The following is a 22192-nucleotide window of genomic DNA, read 5'->3' as shown; positions in this document are numbered from 1 at the left end:
TGGGTTAACAAGAATCTTAATTATGTTGAAAGGTATTTGCACGTATTGGTGTTCTTCGGGATTAGTAACATTGCACTTGTACGACCATATAACATTCAAGTCATTCTAACGATTGTTTTTATCTTTTGTTTAACGGTTTATCGTTAAAGCGTTAAAATGGCTCAATTTTAGTTACTCTCACTTTTATATGAAATGTAACTGTTGCAGTCAATATTGACTTGATGGTTAACGGCAGAGGGCCATTTTAATGTACTCGTGCTGTTTTTGTTTTTTTAATTCGCCAAAGTATAGTAACTTGTTTTAAAGCCCATCTAAACAAGGGAGAAAACTTATATGAATTATCTCCCTTGATAAAAATGTTATTTTATATAAAAAAAAATCCTTTTGTTATGTACAGTACGTATAGTTTTTGCTAATTGGATGGTGAGATCATTACTTGTGATGGTGTCTGTTTTGACATATGCTGTTTGTAAGTAATTGAGGACGGGGTTCAGGAAAAGGCACTGAGGTATATTTTTCTATATAAATGATAATACATGATATCTAGATACCAATGTACATGCATATCAAACTATGTGCATCAGAATTCCGTGACAGGTAGGATATTTTGCCAGCAATATAAAATAAAAATAAGAATGTTGTAAAATAAAGAAGCTAGATCTATAGTCAGAGGCTTTCCAATGATGTCAATCGATAATCAAGCATATCAACGATGACTGTGCCAGTTGATACAGTCACTCCCGTGCTGTAATTAATATTACTTTACGTGATAGCCTCGAAAATATACAAAACCTTACTTAATTTTATTTAGTATTAGTCCAACAACTTTTCAACTAAAATGGTTTTATATTAAGTCAGATTTATCTATATTTATCATTTTTCTTAAATTTGATTTTTTTAAAGATAATTTCTAAAAACTTCACAATATTTATGTGGCCTATCGTGAACTACAAAATCGATGCCGGATAGGAGGAGATGGTTGGACACCCCTGACTTCCTGCTTCTCCGTCGAATAATCACGGATCAGTCCCCAATCGGTAACTAGTAAAGCCTCAGAATTGTGGTATCTTGTTATTTGCTTGAAACCACATGATGGGTATCTCTGTTGAATATGTACCGCAATGGTCCATACGACATAGGTGTCGTTTGCATGAATTTCGGTTTCGAGATTTTGATTAGTTATTACAGATAATAATGAATATACATGAGTAATTCGTACATACTCATCTTATTCTTTTAATAACAACATTTTTAGAAATTGGACTTGGTGGTAGAGGCAGTTTGAGGGCAGAGAAACATTTTGGACGATCAGTCTCAGACTAAAGAGACTACGGATTTTCGATAAAACGTGCAACAGCGCTATCTGGAGCTGGCGCATATAGGCGATGGGTCAGTTAACTTATTGCCTTACAATAAACCACTGAGTATGACGTGTCATATTTTTTCACTTTTTATATAATTTTCTCATTTGGTTCTTTGGCAGTTTTTCTCTTCTTTCGAAACAAATTTCTTCTTACTAATGTCTCCCTTGACAATGCCTCACTTTTGGCCTTCAGTTGAGCGTTTGCCTCGTGAGGAAGGCTTCAGGTTCTGTTCCCTGGCCGAGACATACCAGAGTCTGTAAAAATGGTAGTTTTTACTCCTGCTTCACGCACAGCAATTTAGGAGTGGGGCGACTGGTTCGCCCGGTGTCGGTATAATGTGACTGGGTGGGATATCCTGCTTGGTGTCTTCAGTATGTTTCAGTGAGGTAGCACTATAAAGTCGGCATCAGTTCCGCGCTATCACAAGGAGATAAACACAAACATATCGCAGCCTCCTAAAACACACACTCATACACTACACGCATGCATCTTGCACACGGGGGAGGTCTCCTTAAATGACCATATATAGCTGTTAATAGGACGTTAAACAATACTTAACCAAACCAATACATTTTCCTGACTTCATTTTTTATCCTTTTTGAACGAAATGTTGCAAACAAGGGCTTGTCGGAAAGTTTTGAGTTGCTGACAACAAAAATCTGCTATGTTAAACAACACATACCTTATAATACATTGATAAATGGGTTATCAATTAGTCCCCTAACGGTTCCCCGGGGGGACTAGTACTATAGGTTTGCACTCTGTGCGCCCTTCTGTCTCCCCGAGAAGTTAATTTGTCCAGGGCATATCTTCTATATAATTTCACATGGAGTAGCCAGATTTGGCGTACAAGAACATCTTGGGTAGGCGGAGTGCAGTGTGCAAGACAAAGGTCACTATTACCTCACTGGGATCTATGCTTTGACCTTAACTTTTGAAAAAGTTTGTCCGGAGCATATCTTCTAAACTGTTTCTGTATTTCACCCGGTGAAGCCAGATTTGGAAATCTGGAGATGGCGAAGTGCAGAGTGCAAGAGTTAGGTCTCTGTGACCTGTGACTTGACCTTTGACCTTCACTTTTGAAAATGTTTCTTTGGGGCATATCTTCTATACTATTACACCTGGATTAACCAGATTTATTGTACAATGACATCTTGGGATGGCAGATGGCAGAGTGCACTTCTGAATAGAAAAATGTATTCAGTACGGTTTGTTGATTAGTCGATCCTGTGTAATTTGCATAATCTACAAAATTGACCCAGTATATTAAATTGTTTTGTTTCATTTTGTTTTAAGTTAATTAAGTGAAGTTTATTTACCGATACAGGATCTATACAGATCCTCTTCACCAAACTAAAATCATAACACAGAAATATTTAACAATAGATGAATGTGACGTTACTTGGATCATTAACGTATCTCAGATCTACAATTATATAAGAGTTCCTGGTTCTCTCAGAAACTTATCCAGACTATTTTACTATTGAATAACAAGGACTCTAAAGAAGCACTCTGTTGACAGAATCTAAATGAAGACTGTAAGATGTCTTGTTTTCTTTGAAAAGGGAGATAACCAAAGATGGAGTTTGCAGAATTTATTAAGAAGCCAATGGTGAACAATGTGGTTCTGTGGAAGCCATTCCGTAAGTCTGTTGAAGGAACACTTTGTATCACAGGGCATCACCTCATTCTGTCATCACGGAAGGACAACAAGGAGGAACTATGGGTAATTCTTTATACATCATGTTGTATAATATTTAAATTGTGACCTCCATGTCCCATTTAAGATTTCAACTGCTTTCCGTTGGCATTCTTAGTCAATGTGATTGCTGACTGGCATGTGACAAGTTCCATGAAGCGTGTTAGCCATTTGACCTTGGTAGGGATATTCATATTATGTCAATGCCATTGCAATTGAGTGATAAATATATATATTCATATATATATAATTCCTAGCATGCTGCTTGGTATACTGAAAGTAGTATTATAAAAATCGCTAGTACAATTTATACGTACCTGATATCTAAACTGTAGTTGCAACCTTAAAAAAGGCTTACAGCAAATAGACTGATGAACTGCTGAATACTGTGCAGTACTTTATATGCTGCCCTTATAAAAGTAAGTAAAGAAGTAGTGATCTTAACATGTAATTTCTGCATACTTTGTAGTTGGTATACAGATACACTCTCATTTTCAATACAAAATGTATTTAATTTATTTAAAAGATGGTACCAATTCTACATAGCTGTACGTACACACACACAGTACTTTCATTTTCCATATACTTTGTAGCTGCTACACAACAATGTTGACAGTATAGAGAAGAAGCTGTCTCAGCCCGGTGGAATTCTATCGCTGAAGTGTAAAGACTTTACACTGGTCGCCCTCGAGTTTCAGTCGGCAGAGGACTGTCTCAATGTCGGGGCTTCCATAGAACAGCTCTCCAATATTGGTAAGGACACTGGACAATTACCGTCTATCTTCATTTGCTTCCCCAGAAAATTTTGAAATCTAGAAGCTCTGTGGAGCATTCTTGGCTGAAAATAAAGCTTATCAGTTCTGCTGAAATGTTAGATAAATTTACAAAATATCTACTGGCCTGGCGGGATAGCTGGTTGAAAAACCTACTGAACTGCGTGGAAAACCACGGGCCAGTGGACCAGTGGCTAATTACACCCCTGCATTATTACAATATTTTTTTTACACCTGTTTTGAAGATTCATTGCATTGCAAGGCTCCAGAAGTGGTGTGAGTGATTATAAGACAAAACAAAAAATTCTTAAACAGTCCAGTATTATAACTGGCTTTGACACCATCTCTGGTTCACCCAAGTTTCTCCCTGCCTTCATTTAATGTTAATAAAAGCTAGTCGCAATCAATTCATTTAAAACATGTAACATGGTCGTTTTAACAGATAACCTGACATTGAGCTACCCATTTTTCTACCGTGCCATGTTTGAGCCTCTGGAGGACGGCTGGCAGGCTTTTCTCCCTGAGAATGAGTACACACGTTGTAAGGAATGCTCGGAGGAATGGAGACTTAGCTACGTCAACAAGGACTATTCGGTAGGCGGGGATGAACTAACCTATAGTCAATGATATTCAAGTTTTTTCTCTAAGTATAAAATATAAAATGGGGAAAAGTTCTTGAAATATTGAAATTAAAAGAATTATTGCTCAAGTTTGTTCTTGTTAATTCATCCACCCATTATCTGCTTGTTACGCTATTCAGACTGTGTTTAAGATGTCAGATTCACTCCCTTTTGCTATACAAACTTGTCCCAGTAATCAAGTCTTCATACAAACAAGCCACTGTTGCTAAGAATGGAGGGGAATGGATTATCAAGGCTGAACAGTAGAATTTTATGAAAACAATCAATAGTATAGTTTAAACAGTGCTAACATCACATTTGAAATTTAAACGAAAATGAAAACAAATTCTTTTATCAAACCAAAATCCGTTGCATTACATATTAACAAATGTATTAGGATTTGTAGAAAATGTTCTTATAAGCGGTACTTCAAGTATTGAACATTGCTTTTTGTTTGAACTTCTTCATTTGCTGCATGGTATTTATGTTGTTTTACTGGTCACTACCTTATGGCGTTGTTTCCTTTATTTTGTAGGTATGTCCGTCATATCCACATGCTGTCATTGTTCCTAAGACAGTTGATGACGACACGCTTGTAAAAGCAGCCCAGTTTCGTCAGCATGGCCGATTTCCAGTTCTTAGCTATTACAGTAAACAAACTAAGGTAAAACCTTATAGGTATGACGTTCAGATCATGCTATAATATTGATGAATAGAATCTTCCCCTACATTTAGGGTGTGACAGAGAGATCTCCAACCTTAGGGGTGTTGTTTTGGTTGTCTTACCTGAGACTCTGCTGAATAATCACCCAAGGGTCTGGAGATTTTTCATTTATTCATTTAACTCATTCACCCCTGAAGACACATTTGAAGTCTTCCAGTTCAAAGGTTTGAATAGTCCATTATGAAAAGTCAGGGGTGAATAAGTTAAATATGAACATATATATTTAACAATTTTCTTTTAACACCATTTTTACATTACATTCATGGTGTCATATAAAACATGCTATAGAAGGGCCTGAGTAATAGTTTTAAGAGGCACAGTAGTCTAGTGGTCATGACCGAAGGGTTGTGAGTTCGACTCACGTCATGGCACTGTGTTGTATCTTTGAGCAAAAAACTGTACTCCGCCTGTTCCAGTCTACTCAGCTGTAAATGAGTATGTGGTTGGGTAGTGCTAGAATTGTAGAATGCTAGCTGTGAGTGCTGAAATGGTAGCCCCGGCTGTATGCTCCCCAGGGAGTTGAGAAAGATATTGGCTGGTTGCGAAGGCCCTATAACCACTGAAATAATTTGTGAACCGCTTTGAGACGACCTACGATCTAGGTTGTGATACAGCGGTACATAGGTACCTCCAATTATTATATCACTGAATTTTAATGTCTCATGCAGGCCGTGATGATGCGGAGTAGTCAGCCTCTGACGGGTCAGAACAATAAGCGTTGTCGGGAAGACGAGAAACTGGTCAACTCTGTCCTTGGCATTGGCAAGCGTGGATACATTGTGGACACAAGGTCATCAAGTGCTGCCAAGTCAGCCCAGAGTAAAGGTGTGGGTCTTGTTGACTTCAGGTTAATAGTACATGCACAATAGTAAGGGTTCAGGATAGGAATAGACCTACTGTATACCACATGCATGTTGGAAGAGGCACTAATGTAGGATTCCCCCAGCCCTGCAGAATCAGGGGAGGTAACTTATATAGGACCCAACTAAGAACCCCCTTGCAGAATCAAGGACTTTCTTTAGGCTACATTCGCGTATCCCGGTTGAAAAGGTACGTGTGGCGCAGAAATTTTCCACGATAAACGAACACACCTGGACCGTTCTATAAACAGAGCATAAAATCCACAGTTTCGGAGAATAAAAAACAATGTATCAAGAATATTAAGCCCTTCTCTCACGCATCCACTAAAATACATAACGTATCTTAAAAACTACATGTGACTTGACATTGTTTAAGAAAGAAATATCGCAAATTGGCAATAGTCAGCATTTTAGTTTTGGTCAGGTACGTCTGGACCCCTCGATCTACACGTACCAAATTTTTCTGAGGTCAGCCTCGGTCCAAATCTGTACCCGTCGTTTTCTTTACCGGTTCAACTGTTTCAACCGGATACGCGAATGTACCCGTAGGGTCTTCTATTTGGAGGATATTGAAGAGACCAAATTTGATCTTCTGCCCTCATTGCAGTACTTGAGATCTGTCTTTTCCTACTCTTAGAGTATCTTTTGGTGACGTCTCCCTATGCACCCGTCTTCATATGACCTTATTTGTTGCGTGAATGGTAAAACTCAAAATAAAACAATATCCTGAGTCGAAAGATTGTCAGAAAATTAGGACATGAATATTTTATTTTTCATTTTTTGTTAAACACTATTATGTTTGTTAAAGTAACATGAATTAACAAAGACTTTATTGATATAGATATCCTCTGATGCCACAGGTGGCGGTTACGAGCCAGAGGCACACTACTCACAGTGGAGGCGAATTAACCAGCCAATAGAACGGCGACAACACTTCCACGAGTCCCTTATCAAACTAATGGAAGGTAAGTACGGCTGCATCTCATTGTCTTACAACACAGCAAAAAATTGAAAACTTCCTGATATTGAGATATTCAAACTTATTATCAAAATACTTCTACAAAATATCAGATGTTTACATTCATTTCTGTTAGGAATGTAACCACTTCCGTTTTTCCTTGTTAATAATTGTTTGCTGTGTTTATTCCAGCCTGCAGTGACAATGGGGCTAGTATGGACAAGTGGCTGTCTAAACTGGAATCTAGTAACTGGCTTACAAACATCAAAGACATTCTTACCTGTGCTTGTACTGTAGCACAGTGTATGGACTCTGAAGGTAGGTATTTCATCTAATACAGGTAAAATATCTCATCTGTGTATGTATACAGGTAAACTGTCTCACATGTGTATGTATATAGGTAAACTATCTCACCTGTGTATGTATACAGGTAAACTGTCCCATCTTTGTATGTATACAGGTAAACTATCTCACCTGTGTATGTAGACAGGTAAACTATCACACTTATGTAATTAGACAGGTAAACTGTCTGATCTGTGTATGTAGACAGGTAAACTATCTCACCTGTGTATGTAGACAGGTAAACGATCTCACCTGTGTATGTAGACAGGTAAACTGTCACACCTGTGTATATACACAGGTAAACTGTCACACCTGTGTATGAATATAGGTAAACTATCTCACCTGTGTATGTAGACAGGTAAACTGTCACACCTGTGTATGTATACAGGTAAAACCACTCATCTGTGTATGTAGACAGGTAAACTGTCACACCTGTGTATGTAGACAGGTAAACTGTCACACCTGTGTATATAGACAGGTAAACGATCTCACCTGTGTATGTAGACCGGTAAACTGTAACACCTGTGTATGTTTACAGGTAAACTGTCACACCTGTGTATGTTTACAGGTAAACTGTCACACCTGTGTATGTATACAGGTAAACTACTTTATATGGTATGTATAACATAAGATACAGTGCATTTGATACCACAACAGATTGTTTTACTGAAGCCAAACAATTGATAAGTAATGTGGTAATCACACTTTACAGGAGCTTCTGTGTTGGTCCATGGATCCGAGGGACTGGATACTACACTTCAAGTTACCTCCCTTGTCCAGTTGATCCTTGATCACGATTGTCGAACCATTAATGGGTGAGAACAATGTGTACTGTCACTTACAGTGTTTGTAAACCTGGTATAGATAACCACATCATGTATTCAGTGGCTTTTGTGATAACAAGTATTTGACTCCAGAAAGTAAAAAAATGTTTCCCAATTCATCCTGGGGTCCTTAATACTAATTCTTTCAGCCTACTCATCTATGCAGATGGGTACTAGCAAGCTGGCTAAAAATTCTGTAAAATAGTCCTGTTTTCCTAAGAGTGAGATATAAACTGTATGATAAGTCATGCAGCTTATGAGACAGCTCTGAGGGCCACTGAGATTTAAGATATATGTTTTGGCGACTCTTTACTTCATTTTGTTTATACATTTTAATTTAATTGTCAGGTTTGAGGCACTAGTGGAGCGGGAATGGCTCCAGGCTGGTCATCCTTTCAGTGACAGATGTGCTAAGTCTGCATATGCCACAACCAAGACACGTCAGGAGTCGCCGACGTTCTTAATGTTTCTCGATTGTGTCTGGCAGGTAATGCTACCCCAAAATGATACACTCTGGTCAAACGCTAGGTATAATGCTGGTCAGCTGTGAATGATATCCAAGTTAAGTTTAGATAATAATTAAGGTCTAGACCAATGCAATTTAATACTGTATACTCAATTTGTGCTTTTGAAAGGAAAAATCTGCAAAAAAAAATCATGAGGTTTTTTGACTAACCAAAATGGTATACCAGGAACATTTGCCCTGGCCAACTTTGGCCCTCTAGATCTGCGGGTTAAATCCATATTCTCTCGGTGTTAACTTTTCCCTTTACATTTGATTAATATGTTTGTTATGGTGAACATTATTGTTTGCTGTCACTCTCATTACAAGGGGAAGAAAAGTGTTAGTTAAACTGCAGCAAAACTTTCCGGGTGTACAGTATTCCCTGAAGTCAAACTCTGAGAACAGTAATGGTCCTTGATGTTGGGTATAACTTCCATATCCCCTATATTATAGGTTTAGACATGAAGATGCACTGTGCTAAGTTAAAGCACAATGTACATATAGATTAAAATCACAAATTGATTGTCAAATATAATCCTGAATTGTTTTGTTGTGAAATTTAGTATCTGCAAATAAATATACCTAAGAGGTTATGTGATGGCACTGTATTGCATGTTGCACTGTACATTGGCCATCTATTCCTCTTTTCGTTCATTATAAAGGATAAAAGACAAAAAAATAATAATTGTAAGATGTTTACCTAGATACTTAAACGGTTGTATTGTCCAATTGTGCTTCAGATTTCAAAGCATTTCCATCTACAGAAGTATGAGGCCTTGAGTCATGATATTTGTCCTATAGCTTGATGAAGTGATATAATTTCAAATAACATTAACCCACTTTCAAAGACACTGGGGTCAAATGCACTACGATTTTCAAATTTTTTTTTTTGTAAGAACCTGCTTTCAAATTTCGGGTCATAATATTTTACCTGTGGCTTGAAGGGGTTAAGGGCTATCAAGTTGGTTCGGAATAATGACTTTTTATTGATGTTTTTCATTATTATTTTTTTCAGATCTGGCAGCAGTTTCCCTGTTCTTTTGAGTTCACTGAAGATTTCCTCATCTTGTTACAACAGCATGCATATTCCTCACAGTTTGGTGAGTGACTTGAATAGCACTTACTCTCACTGAAAATCTGGGCCTGTATTCATGAAATCAAGTGGAACGGTAAAAAATTCAAATGAAATATTTGAAAATGGTGTTTGACTTTCAGTCTCTCAAAAATTCTTTCAAATCATTGAGAAATTGTTATTTTTATGCCCCCACCATAAAATGGGGGGTGCATATAGTGTTGCCCATGTTCGTAGCGTCCCGTCCCGTCCAATCCCTGAGCGGGGGCATTTATGTCTTACAGACATTTTCTAGTTTATTAATCTATCGACAGAACAAGAAATTGGACTTGAGCACAGAATCTGAATTTGGGTTTCATGAATACGAGCTCTGGTTATTAATATTTTAGTTCCAGAATTGGATTTAAAAATGTTATTCTTGATTATGTATATTTTGTGTGCCTTTACCAGGTATGAGTAGATCAAATATATTGTGCAACATTTTGAGACCTGACCTTTGACCTGACCTCTGTCACAATAGCTTAATTTTTGAATTTAGGTCAGTTGTGGATTAAATACTGCAGCTATAGGATCACAGTACAGCGTCACCTTCTGATGCTCCTCCTATAGGGCAGCATGTTGATTGACTTTTTGTAACCTTGACCTTTGAGCATGGCTTCTGTGACCTTGATGGAGTGAGGCATCTTTGTGGTACTGACACAATTCTAGTTTCTATAAACACCATCATGGTTGATCCTTGTCGTGAGGAAACAATTTACTATTTCTATGATGTCAAATTGTTATAAAATATCAAAAGCAGTACCGAAATTTTAGAGTTTGGTCACAAGAAATCAGAGCAATACAATATCCATTGTTCCATTGGACAGCCTTCATGTGAATCCCATTGGAAAACACATCAGATGAAGGATAAAAACAGGGACTAAAATGTCTTATATTACTAAAAAGTGTTAACAGATAAATGTTTTTCTTCCAGGTACATTCCTGTGCAATAATGAACGAGAAAGAAGGCATTACCGTTTATCAAAGAAAAGTGTTTCTCTATGGTGAGTTTGATTTAAGTTACCAGTATAAAAGGCAAGCAGCTCAGTTATTCAATGATTTATGTTAAAGGCTAACTGTTAAATTCCTCCTGATGTCCATACCCATACAAATAACCATTCTTTAGATTAAGTATGCTCTGAACTCTTTATAATGAGGCTTTCCCTTTATGTTTGTATAAAAAGAATATATGATGAAAATACTTCAAATGGAATTTCTAAAAGTTGAATCAAATGTGCACAGAAGAAGATGCATTAAGAAAGCGAATGACTTGAATACCTGGCTAAAAAAGGATGGTTTTGATTATATTTGTCTAATTTTGATATTTTTTGAGAGATTATCTTGGTCAAAGGAAGAAGATGCAGTAATAGGTTGATTGTTTAAATCACACACTATTCTATTATGTACATGTTTTAGAATTTTCAAAAAAATGAATCTTTTGATAGGGATTCAATAACTGTGATAAGGTATATTTAGCTATTAGGAGTCAGTATTGGAATTGGTCAGAATTCATTATACATGTATAATATATAAGAATTGTGAGTCACTTAATATTAAACTCACTAAAATATGCAGTAATTTTGAAATTGCAAATTCACCACTGTTTAAATTTACCATTGCGTAAATTAAAAACTGCTCAAGTTGAACAGTTCTTGTGTATTGATATCCAACATTCACATTTTTTGTGCAGGACTTATTTAGCTCGACCAGAAGTTTTGGGCGTTTTCCTTAATCCTATGTATGACCCAAATCCTAGAGTGATCTGGCCGTCTGTTGCTCCACAAAGTTTGGTAAGTTATGCCTCTTGGAATCATTTGACTGTATATTGCCCTACAAAGTTTGGTAAGTTATGCCTCTTGGAATCATTTGACTGTATATTGCCCTACAAAGATTGGTAAATAAAGGATCTTACATGAGTGTCCATGTCTTATTGAATCTATTGAACAAGTTTAATAATATCAATATGATATGGACACGAATGAAAGATTCTATTTTAATATCACATAACATTAATAGTTTGAAAGAAAAACATCAAACACAATTATGTGTTATCAGATGACTTTTTAGTATTGCCGGTCCATGCAGGAAAAACTAGTTCCAGATTTTTCCAAAATAATGAACAGTTAAAAATGCAATGAAAATAATAATGACAAAATTAACATTTCAAATTTATTTATATAACAGTAAATATATCGTGCTGTATAGTAAATAAAAGTAGTACCTGTAGTGGTGTAGGAATATATTCCCACGGTTTTGACCAATCGCAGCACCTTTTAGGTTTTATTACACGTGTGCAATACCATATTTATGAGATGGCCGTATGACAGGGTAAAATGAGTCAGTTATGTGATATTTGGTATTATAGCTGGGAATGGGCCATATAGACAAAACAATTAACATCACAACTCATTCTTATTCTACTGCAATATTATTTTGGGGATGTGTGTCCGTCCTGTCCCATTGTACCAGGGTAACTCGTGTTGATTCATTATTGTGAACAGCTTTATTTCAAAGTTTATACAAAGGTTAAGTATGCTTATACCTTGGATCAGCTTGTATCTCAGGGTTGATGCCAATGTTGTTGTTGCTAAATAATCATAGGTGAACCAGAAAAGAGTCACTACATGTATTACTACTGATAAAGTAAATTGTCAAACAGCAAAAGTTGCAGGGCCAAAGGGACATTCGTGTCTTGGAAGACATTTTCTAGAAAGTAGTTTCAAAATTAGCTTTTTGTCTTTCCACAAGCATTGTATCTTTTATGTTTTCTGTACACGTTTTTATAGAAACCTATTAGAAAGAAAATGTTGAATATTTTGATGAATCAAGAAACTCTTATAGACAATATTTTTTCTTTGGCTGAAGTTTTTATTTACATTTAGATTTTGTAATTTAAAGCTAAAGGTCATGGACAATCTGAAGAAAAAGGTTTCTTTTAAAATGAAGAAAATATTGACTATTTATTAGATTTTTTTTTAGAAAATTTCAAGTTTATAAATAATCTCCTTTCAAACCTTAAACTTTTCAAGTTTTTTGGAAGGTTGAAAATCTGGATGAGGAGCAAAGATTTTTTATACTTTGTGTATAAATCAACATTTTCAATGAAAATAGAGTAAGCATTGATATTGACACAACATTGTATATATCGGATTATTTTCATTTTTAGAGTTTATGGGCAGGACTTTACCAGCGATCAATGATCAACCAATCAAAACAGAAGGAGGCGTGGAAAGAAATCACCAAGATTAGAGAGTATGACAAAGAGCTGAGGTCAAAGGTTACAAAACTCCGAAGGTAATTGCTAGAGAGTGGGTTAATAGAGTTGTCTATCCTGTCTGGCATTCTTATATCACCTAAGTTACTATCACATACAAAAAAGTTATCTGTGTAATATAAACCTGAGGCTTCAGACCTAGAGTCCCTTTACATTAGTCTCTAGATTTATTTCATCACTGGAGAAAGCAACCGAGACGCTCTAATTATAGGGAACCAATTCTTATCCACCTGCAGATAAATGTATGGATTGAATATTTATTTAAAAGTTGGGAACACACTGAATGACATTAATTGGCAATACTTAAATTTAATATACATCCAAACTATGTAATCTGTCATTCAGAATCACTACTACAGTGATATGTCCATGATGATGTCATAGTATAATAGTTTCAGAAGATCTCGGTGTGATTAAAATCCTGTGTACTTTCAGACAACTGGCGTCACTGGAAAAAGAGGCCATCGGAGCTGGGGTGATCATGCCAGTCGGACTGGACGTTGACTGTACCATAGATTAAATAAATGGCATTTATAAGTGATCAACAGGGACTTACATAGATGGACCAAGTGTGGAAAACATGTATGATGAGCTAAAATGAACTTTATGGACATGTAGCATGCATCAAACATATTGAAAACTGTTTAACTTAAAACACAAAGATTATCTCCCAACTGAAGATCAGAGATGATATAAAGACATTTAATTTTTTTGCAGAAAAACGGAAAAGTCCTGTTAAAAAATAGAGTTAAGACTTTAAAATTTATAGTACGATGTTCAGGTTAACAAATGTTAGACCCCTATGTACCTTCAGTAGACTCTGCCATGCATTGATATGGATGAGTCCATTATGGTCTACAGTGGTGAAAGGGTTAAGCATATTTGATCGAAAGATATGAGATTTTTTTTTCCAAATTCTTGTGAAATATGTGAAATTAAATCTAAAGTTATAGTACTCTACATAACTAGCTATCCAGAACAGTTGGTGGTACGTGTACATGGCTACCTGCACAGAGGTATGTGTACAGAGGCATGTGTGTTCTGTAAGGTCAGATAAGGTAAACCTAATTTATGTACACGTTTGTATGATTGTCCAGTATTTATGATCTCAATTCCGACTTTGGAATTGTTGGGGAGTCCTTTGTTGTACTATCTAGATTAACACATTGTAGTTAAAATGTAAAAATTTGAATGATCACAATTTATTGCTTCCAGTTCTGTGATATTTTGGTTGTATTTGTCACTGTTTTGTCATGCTGTGTGTGCTGAACACAGGGGGTCTGTATTGTGGAATGATGTAGTGATATTTGTCCACATCATTATCCTTTATAATCTGAAAACCTGAATAAACAAGACACTTGTCTAGGTCTCCACTGGTGTTCAGCTATAAAGACAGGTCTCCCTATAAAAATGTGTTAATATTATCCTTGTAAATTTAATGCTCTTGTTTGGGGAGACATTTATATTTGTTTACCTGAGGTATGCTATGTTCACCGAGGCATGCTATGTTCACCGAGGTGTGCTATGTTCACCGAGGTATGCTATGTTTACCTGAGGTGTGCTTTGTTCACCGAGGCATGCTATGTTCACCAAGGTGTGCTATATTCACCGAGGCATGCTATGTTTACCTGAGGTGTGCTATGTTCACTGGGGCATGCTTTGTTCACCGAGGTGTGCTATGTTCACCGAGGCATGCTATGTTCACCGAGGTGTGCTATGTTTCCCTTGGGCTTTATGATACCAAAATAGAATAATTAATTTTCTATTCGGCAAAGATACTTGGAACTCATAAGTGATAAGTCTTGCAGATTTTTTAAAGATGTCTCCATACAATGGAGGAGAATAAATTGCCAAAGCAAGCCTGAAACTATTCCATGAAAAGGGAATGCATTTTATTTCAAAATCATGTGATAATCCAATTCAATCCAATATGTTGTTGTTATTGTAGGGACAAATTATAATAGAGTTTATCACAAGTGGACGGGTATTTGTCTTTCTGTAAAATTCCTGTATTATTCGATACTGACTGCTATCCATCTGTCATGTATCTCGTAGTCTTTTCACCTTTGTATACATGTACATTCTCTGTAACCTGTGGGTGCATGTATTTTATTTCTAGATAAGTTCACCATGCTTTCTATAGTTCTGACTGTTAGATGTTGGTTAGTCTGTAGAAACCTTGTATTAAGATTCTGTGTTAGATGTCAGGTTGTGTTTTTTGACAGAAAAAAACAGTTCACTGGTTTGCTCGTCGATCTGACTCGTTTTGTGTGACCTACTGCAGTAGCTAATATACATTAGGTTTTACTTCTAGTTTGAAGTATTTCAAGCTTAATACTATGTAAGCGAAGTGTTGAATTTGAAGTATTTTCATTTATGTATATATTTTGTACATTTTATTTAAACATAAAATGTGATCATCTGTGATCTTTAACATAAAGAATGTGAAAGCATTAGGTATCATATTTTGCTTTGATGTTGAATTTTGTTTGTTTATCCAAATTTCATTTGTTTAGTTTTCTCCTGTTTATAGAGAGCCTATCTTATATTTCCTTAGGTCCCATTTTTTTGGTTATGCTCTAAGAACTACATAACAATGGACATTTTCACTTGTATATAAATCAATTATTTAAAACAGAACTCTGTGAAAACTTAATGAATTTACGTACACCTTTACAATACGGACTAAATGTGTGTACATGTGATTTATTTACCGTTTACCGGTATTATGATACAACACTAAAAATATCAAATGGTCTGAAGTTAAGATTCTTTTCTAATGAAAGTATTTTAATGTATTAAGATGCAGACCAGGTGGTTTATTTAACTTTTTCAGTATGTCATATGCTGCAGTTTTCAATTAGGTCCACCTCAATATTCCACCGAAAATGTCGTGTTTATATGTGTTTAGATTTCTTCGGACCACATAAAGACCATGCTATTTATAACTCATGACGCTGTTCAGTGTAAGATTGCCAACTTGTAGAAATACAATGTCTAGGGTGGTCCTGGAATAATTTATGTAAAAAACTCATGCATGGTATCTAGTTGAAATTTGTTATCACAAAATGAGGAAAAAAAGTAATTAAAAGGAAATCAATTGGCAGCATTACAAAACTGTGAGCACTTGTAATGATATAAAATTCAGGAAATTTTAAAACTTGTAATGATGGTACAGGCAATGTACGAAATAACTTGATGTCAGAAATACTATTGTGTTGTGTTTTCATAACTAACAACTTTATGTACCAAGTTATTTAACCACTAAAAAGTGTTCAGAATTAAATTAACAACGGAACATTGATAAATCATTCCATAAACCTAACCCCAAAACTTAGGGAACTGGGTGACTGATGTGTCAAGGTTTGTGTCCGGACTTATTGACTCAGAGATAGAATAAGATCACAACATCCTTGTGAAGTACTATATTTCACATCTAAATGTAGCTGTTGGGCATGTGCAATATTATATTGATGTTCTACATGGCTTCATATTCTAATAAAACTGGCCATTTATAATGTAAGTAAAGCTAAGCCTGGCCACATGTATCACCAATATATATACACTTTTGATTCAAGTTGACAAATATTTCCATAGATATCATACAAGGATATGATATCTTTGCTTGCAGGTGTATAATATCCATGTCGGGACGTAATTTGACCTTTCAGGGTCACAATCACAGTGTCTGGGGATATTTTCGGTTTTATTAATCATTATCAAACAGGGTTGATGGATTCTAATTAATCTAATTAATCCCGTCCATACCTTAGAATAAAAATAATTATTTCAAGGAAAAATATAACTTGCTATCACTCTAAAACTTGAGAAATTTGATGAACTTCTTATTTATTCTTGTAAGTATTTTACCGAATGAAAAGTATTCGACCCAATGATTTTTGTGCATTTGTCTTTGGATCTCAACTTGAGAACAGAAGAAGTATATATATATATAAAGGTAATATGACATACTGGGGCCTGCTTGTTATTGTGTACAAATCTTTGTTTACACTGGCTATTTAAGTCGTGAAATCTTACTTAATTTATGACATGTGCTTTATGGTAATGAATAAATATAAAAAAAGCTTTTCTTTGTTTGTTCTTGCAAGCATAAAATACAAACATACAAACATGAACATGGCATTAGGGCAATAACATGCCTGTAAGTCAAATATTGGGCTATTTGTTTGAATTTCACTATCTTGTGCGTTTCGATCGAAGGTTAACTAAGACTGCTGATCAGGACTACAACAGCCCCTGTACTCATTCACCCCTACATATGTAAACTGGACTTGCCCAGTCTATGATTTGGTAAGGTTCAAATGTGACTTTAGGGATGAATGGGTTAAGAATCTTTTACTTTAGTTCTATAATGGCCCAGGGTCACGTTTGTAGACCTGTAGAGTGAAACTTTTCAGTCCTTTATAGTCATATCTTGAAACGGTCGAAATTCCTATTATATAACCATACATATATGCCTCCTTGACGGGAAGAAAACAACACAAGTATGCTTCCAGAATTAGCCCGGAAGTCATGCCCTGCCCCAGGGATTTAATTTCCAGCCATTTACATGAAATTGATCGAGATGCTAACCCTATAACAACATACAACTAATGGTACTCGGAATTTGCTGTCGCAGCAATCTGATTAAAATCATCTGTTACATGGCTCCGCCTGAACATCTGAATGTGCCGCAGTCAGGGTCGCGTTCAAGTGACCTTTAGATGAACCAATCAGAGGCACGCTGGCAAAAGTTTGCCAGCGAATCGGAATGTCATGGTTGATAGATAAATAGCGAGGGGTATCGAACAGCATAGTTTCAGGCGTAGTATGAATTTAATGAAGCCATGTAACAGATGATTTTAATCAGATTGCTGTCGGAGACAAATTGGGATGGTATTTGCAATACTACTTTTAACAAGAATATTTTGCCATCATTTCTTTAATATCCAGATTAGCTATATTGGCCTCTGGACCATGCATAAAAAATATTGCTGAAATATTTTTATTTTACCCTTAAGCTTGTGACCGTGAAATTAGGTCAGGGTCATTGATATGAGGAAACTTGATAGCTCTCTATACTAGCCAAATGTCAGAACCCTGGGCAAGTATGTTGATCCTTCCAAGATAGGCATATATAAAGGATCCTGCCTCAGTCAGCATGGCATGGATTTAATTTTGATAAAGACAATACCCAATATATTTCCAAATATTTCTGAAAAATTGTTGAAAAATATTAAAATTTTGCGATCCAGGACTGATTTTCGTTCGTTCCTATGTATTGATACTTTCATTTTTACCTAAATAAAGTGCACTATTTGCAATTACATGTATTTATGGTATGTTCAGGATCTGGAGCTGTGAGAAAAAATGTATAAAACAAACACTGATATATCTTTAAGATCTTTTTTATTATTCAGCAATAATAACAAAATAAGAAAATAATCCCACACAGAAAAGCTTAGCTTTAAAGTTTAAGCCAAAATAATTGATCACATTCATACATGTACATATGTATATTGGACAGAAGTGTGTCAACAAATAACACTTGTATTGGTAATAAGCCTTCCATGCATGGTAATAAGCCCGCGTCAGACAACAGATTTTAGAGACGAGCTATATAGTTACCATTTCATACAAGATTTAAATTCATTTAAGTGGGACAAGGGGGTAAATCTTGTGAAATTTAAACAAAATCAAGATCATGTTTATAACCTTAAATACCAAAAGAAAAATCACTAAAACAGTTGTTCTATGACCATCAACCTGTTATTATTTTTCATTTTGACCCGTGTCCATTGATTGTGTTTTTTCATTTTGACCCGTGTCCATTGATTGTGTTAATAACAATCTTAAATGTCTGTTTTATCGATTCTGACGTAACATTATGGGTGCTACATGTATATGAGGTGACAAGCAAAAAAATATGGCATGGACATTTAATCACTCACTGTCCGACTGTTTAAGTATTTTCTGATGTAGTAAACTATAATAATAGCTCTTAGCCACAAAATATTGAAATCTGTTGCCATTTTTACTGGCTGCTTCTAGGGACTCCCAGGTTGGAAATCAAGTACTGTTTTTACCATTTCTAACAACTCCCTGGGCATATTTCATCCCGTTTCTTTAGACCCTAAGACCCTAAGAGCTATTTTTACCCAGTTTCTATGGCCTCCCCAAGGCTTATTTCATTTCTAAGGATATCTGGGCCCATTTTACTCTGTTCCATTCATAAGGACTCCCTGTATTATCTTTGTCCCCATTTCCAATGGCTGTATATATGGCTTAACACAGATAAAACATGTTAGTAATTCAGACAAGTCAGTGTACATACGTACAACACTATACAAAACAGGTAACATACTGTGATAACAGAACGTTTCATTACTACAGTGTAATAATAGAACACACACTCTCCTCTGTACTCTTAGATTGTGATAACAGAACGTTTCATTACTACAGTGTAATAATAGAACACACACTCTCCTCTGTACTCTTAGATTGTGATAACAGAACGTTTCATTACTACAGTGTAATAATAGAACACACACTCTCCTCTGTACTCTTAGATTGTGATAACAGAACGTTTCATTACTACAGTGTAATAATAGAACACACACTCTCCTCTGTACTCTTAGATTGTGATAACAGAACGTTTCATTACTACAGTGTAATAATAGAACACACACTCTCCTCTGTACTCTTAGATTGTGATAACAGAACGTTTCATTACTACAGTGTAATAATAGAACACACACTCTCCTCTGTACTCTTAGATTGTGATAACAGAACGTTTCATTACTACAGTGTAATAATAGAACACACACTCTCCTCTGTACTCTTAGATTGTGATAACAGAACGTTTCATTACTACAGTGTAATAATAGAACACACACTCTCCTCTGTACTCTTAGATTGTGATAACAGAACGTTTCATTACTACAGTGTAATAATAGAACACACACTCTCCTCTGTACTCTTAGATTGTGATAACAGAACGTTTCATTACTACAGTGTAATAATAGAACACACACTCTCCTCTGTACTCTTAGATTGTGATAACAGAACGTTTCATTACTACAGTGTAATAATAGAACACACACTCTCCTCTGTACTCTTAGATTGTGATAACAGAACGTTTCATTACTACAGTGTAATAATAGAACACACACTCTCCTCTGTACTCTTAGATTGTGATAACAGAACGTTTCATTACTACAGTGTAATAATAGAACACACACTCTCCTCTGTACTCTTAGATTGTGATAACAGAACGTTTCATTACTACAGTGTAATAATAGAACACACACTCTCCTCTGTACTCTTAGATTGTGATAACAGAACGTTTCATTACTACAGTGTAATAATAGAACACACACTCTCCTCTGTACTCTTAGATTGTGATAACAGAACGTTTCATTACTACAGTGTAATAATAGAACACACACTCTCCTCTGTACTCTTAGATTGTGATAACAGAACGTTTCATTACTACAGTGTAATAATAGAACACACACTCTCCTCTGTACTCTTAGATTGTGATAACAGAACGTTTCATTACTACAGTGTAATAATAGAACACACACTCTCCTCTGTACTCTTAGATTGTGATAACAGAACGTTTCATTACTACAGTGTAATAATAGAACACACACTCTCCTCTGTACTCTTAGATTGTGATAACAGAACGTTTCATTACTACAGTGTAATAATAGAACACACACTCTCCTCTGTACTCTTAGATTGTGATAACAGAACGTTTCATTACTACAGTGTAATAATAGAACACACACTCTCCTCTGTACTCTTAGATTGTGATAACAGAACGTTTCATTACTACAGTGTAATAATAGAACACACACTCTCCTCTGTACTCTTAGATTGTGATAACAGAACGTTTCATTACTACAGTGTAATAATAGAACACACACTCTCCTCTGTACTCTTAGATTGTGATAACAGAACGTTTCATTACTACAGTGTAATAATAGAACACACACTCTCCTCTGTACTCTTAGATTGTGATAACAGAACGTTTCATTACTACAGTGTAATAATAGAACACACACTCTCCTCTGTACTCTTAGATTGTGATAACAGAACGTTTCATTACTACAGTGTAATAATACAACACACACTCTCCTCTGTACTCTTAGATTGTGATAACAGAACGTTTCATTGCTACAGTGTAATAATACAACACACACTCTCCTCTGTACTCTTAGATATACATATATAAATTTGTCGGTTTTTCTTCTTTTTGCCAAAAATAAAATAAAAAATTACCAGTCATTTTTGTTCAAATTTTGAAATTATCTGATATCCAAAAGTTTGATAAAATAACAAAAAAAATATTAGACCATTGTGCACTTGTCACAACTCGACATATTCTGTACCAACCGGAATCAGCTAAGGTTAACCGAATGACCACTGTAATGTCACTTCAGGTACTTAGAAGTTCCCATATCATATATTGTGGTTTTATATCAATAATGATTTGAATTAACCAATAAATTCCTTGATATATCTTAAAAAAGAAATCGGAGATTTCCATTCATCAAATCAGGGGGAATAACTTGATACGAATATATATTGTAGCACTATTAACATTATTAACTTATCTTCAAACTGAATAATACTTTGAATTTGAAATATATGAAAGATCTGACAAGTAAACTTGCACTGTTTTACAGTCTGCACTAAATAGACTTTTATACAAGAACTTACAACACTATATCAATAAGTTTACAATTAACTACAAACAGTATTTGTTACCGGTATGACATGATAAATATTATGGCATGTTCATTTTAGAGAAACACAATTGAATTAACATTAATAGTCAACATAAACTCTCATAATAATATAATACATCCAATGGCAATATACAACAGACTAGGATCTCAAAACATCAGTCTACAGTCTAATTAAAAGTACCTGGCACATCAGTCAAATCTAATAAACACTTTCCTCACTTTCAGTTCAATTAATTGTCTCCTGTAAGTGAATGGTCCATATTTCCCTTTGAAACAGTTTGCTTTTTTAAAAAGGAAAATTTTCCATAGATTTCCATGTGTGTGGCCTCATTGAGAGAGAGAGTTTTTCAGTATTTTCAAAATTGTGATTTTCGTGAAAATG

General features: G+C 35.4%; 1 protein-coding gene across 3 annotated transcripts; it reads left to right on the top strand.

Moving 5' to 3' along the window:
- The first annotated feature begins 949 nt into the window (after positions 1-949).
- On the top strand, positions 950-17139 carry LOC110452169 (myotubularin-related protein 9-like). 3 transcript variants are annotated; one of them, XM_021500532.1, is made up of 16 exons: positions 950-1037; positions 1256-1389; positions 2930-3090; positions 3657-3816; positions 4279-4430; positions 4992-5120; positions 5849-6005; positions 6901-7005; positions 7191-7316; positions 8053-8155; positions 8513-8651; positions 9685-9769; positions 10715-10784; positions 11471-11570; positions 12947-13074; positions 13490-17139. In XM_021500532.1, the coding sequence occupies exons 3-16, from the start codon at positions 2944-2946 to the stop codon at positions 13572-13574; spliced, it is 1686 nt and encodes a 561-aa protein (XP_021356207.1). In that variant the 5' UTR covers positions 950-1037; positions 1256-1389; positions 2930-2943; the 3' UTR covers positions 13575-17139. The 3 variants fall into 3 exon arrangements, with proteins under 3 accessions (XP_021356207.1, XP_021356206.1, XP_021356208.1); XM_021500531.1 differs by lacking the exon at positions 1256-1389; XM_021500533.1 differs by lacking the exons at positions 1256-1389; positions 13490-17139 and having other exon boundaries at positions 12947-13078.
- Positions 17140-22192: the final 5053 nt, after the last annotated feature.

This window comes from Mizuhopecten yessoensis, unplaced genomic scaffold (genome assembly GCF_002113885.1).
Source record: "Mizuhopecten yessoensis strain PY_sf001 unplaced genomic scaffold, ASM211388v2 scaffold6443, whole genome shotgun sequence".
In the NCBI taxonomy this organism is placed as follows: domain Eukaryota; kingdom Metazoa; phylum Mollusca; class Bivalvia; order Pectinida; family Pectinidae; genus Mizuhopecten; species Mizuhopecten yessoensis.
This window is presented reverse-complemented; position numbering and strand designations above follow the sequence as displayed.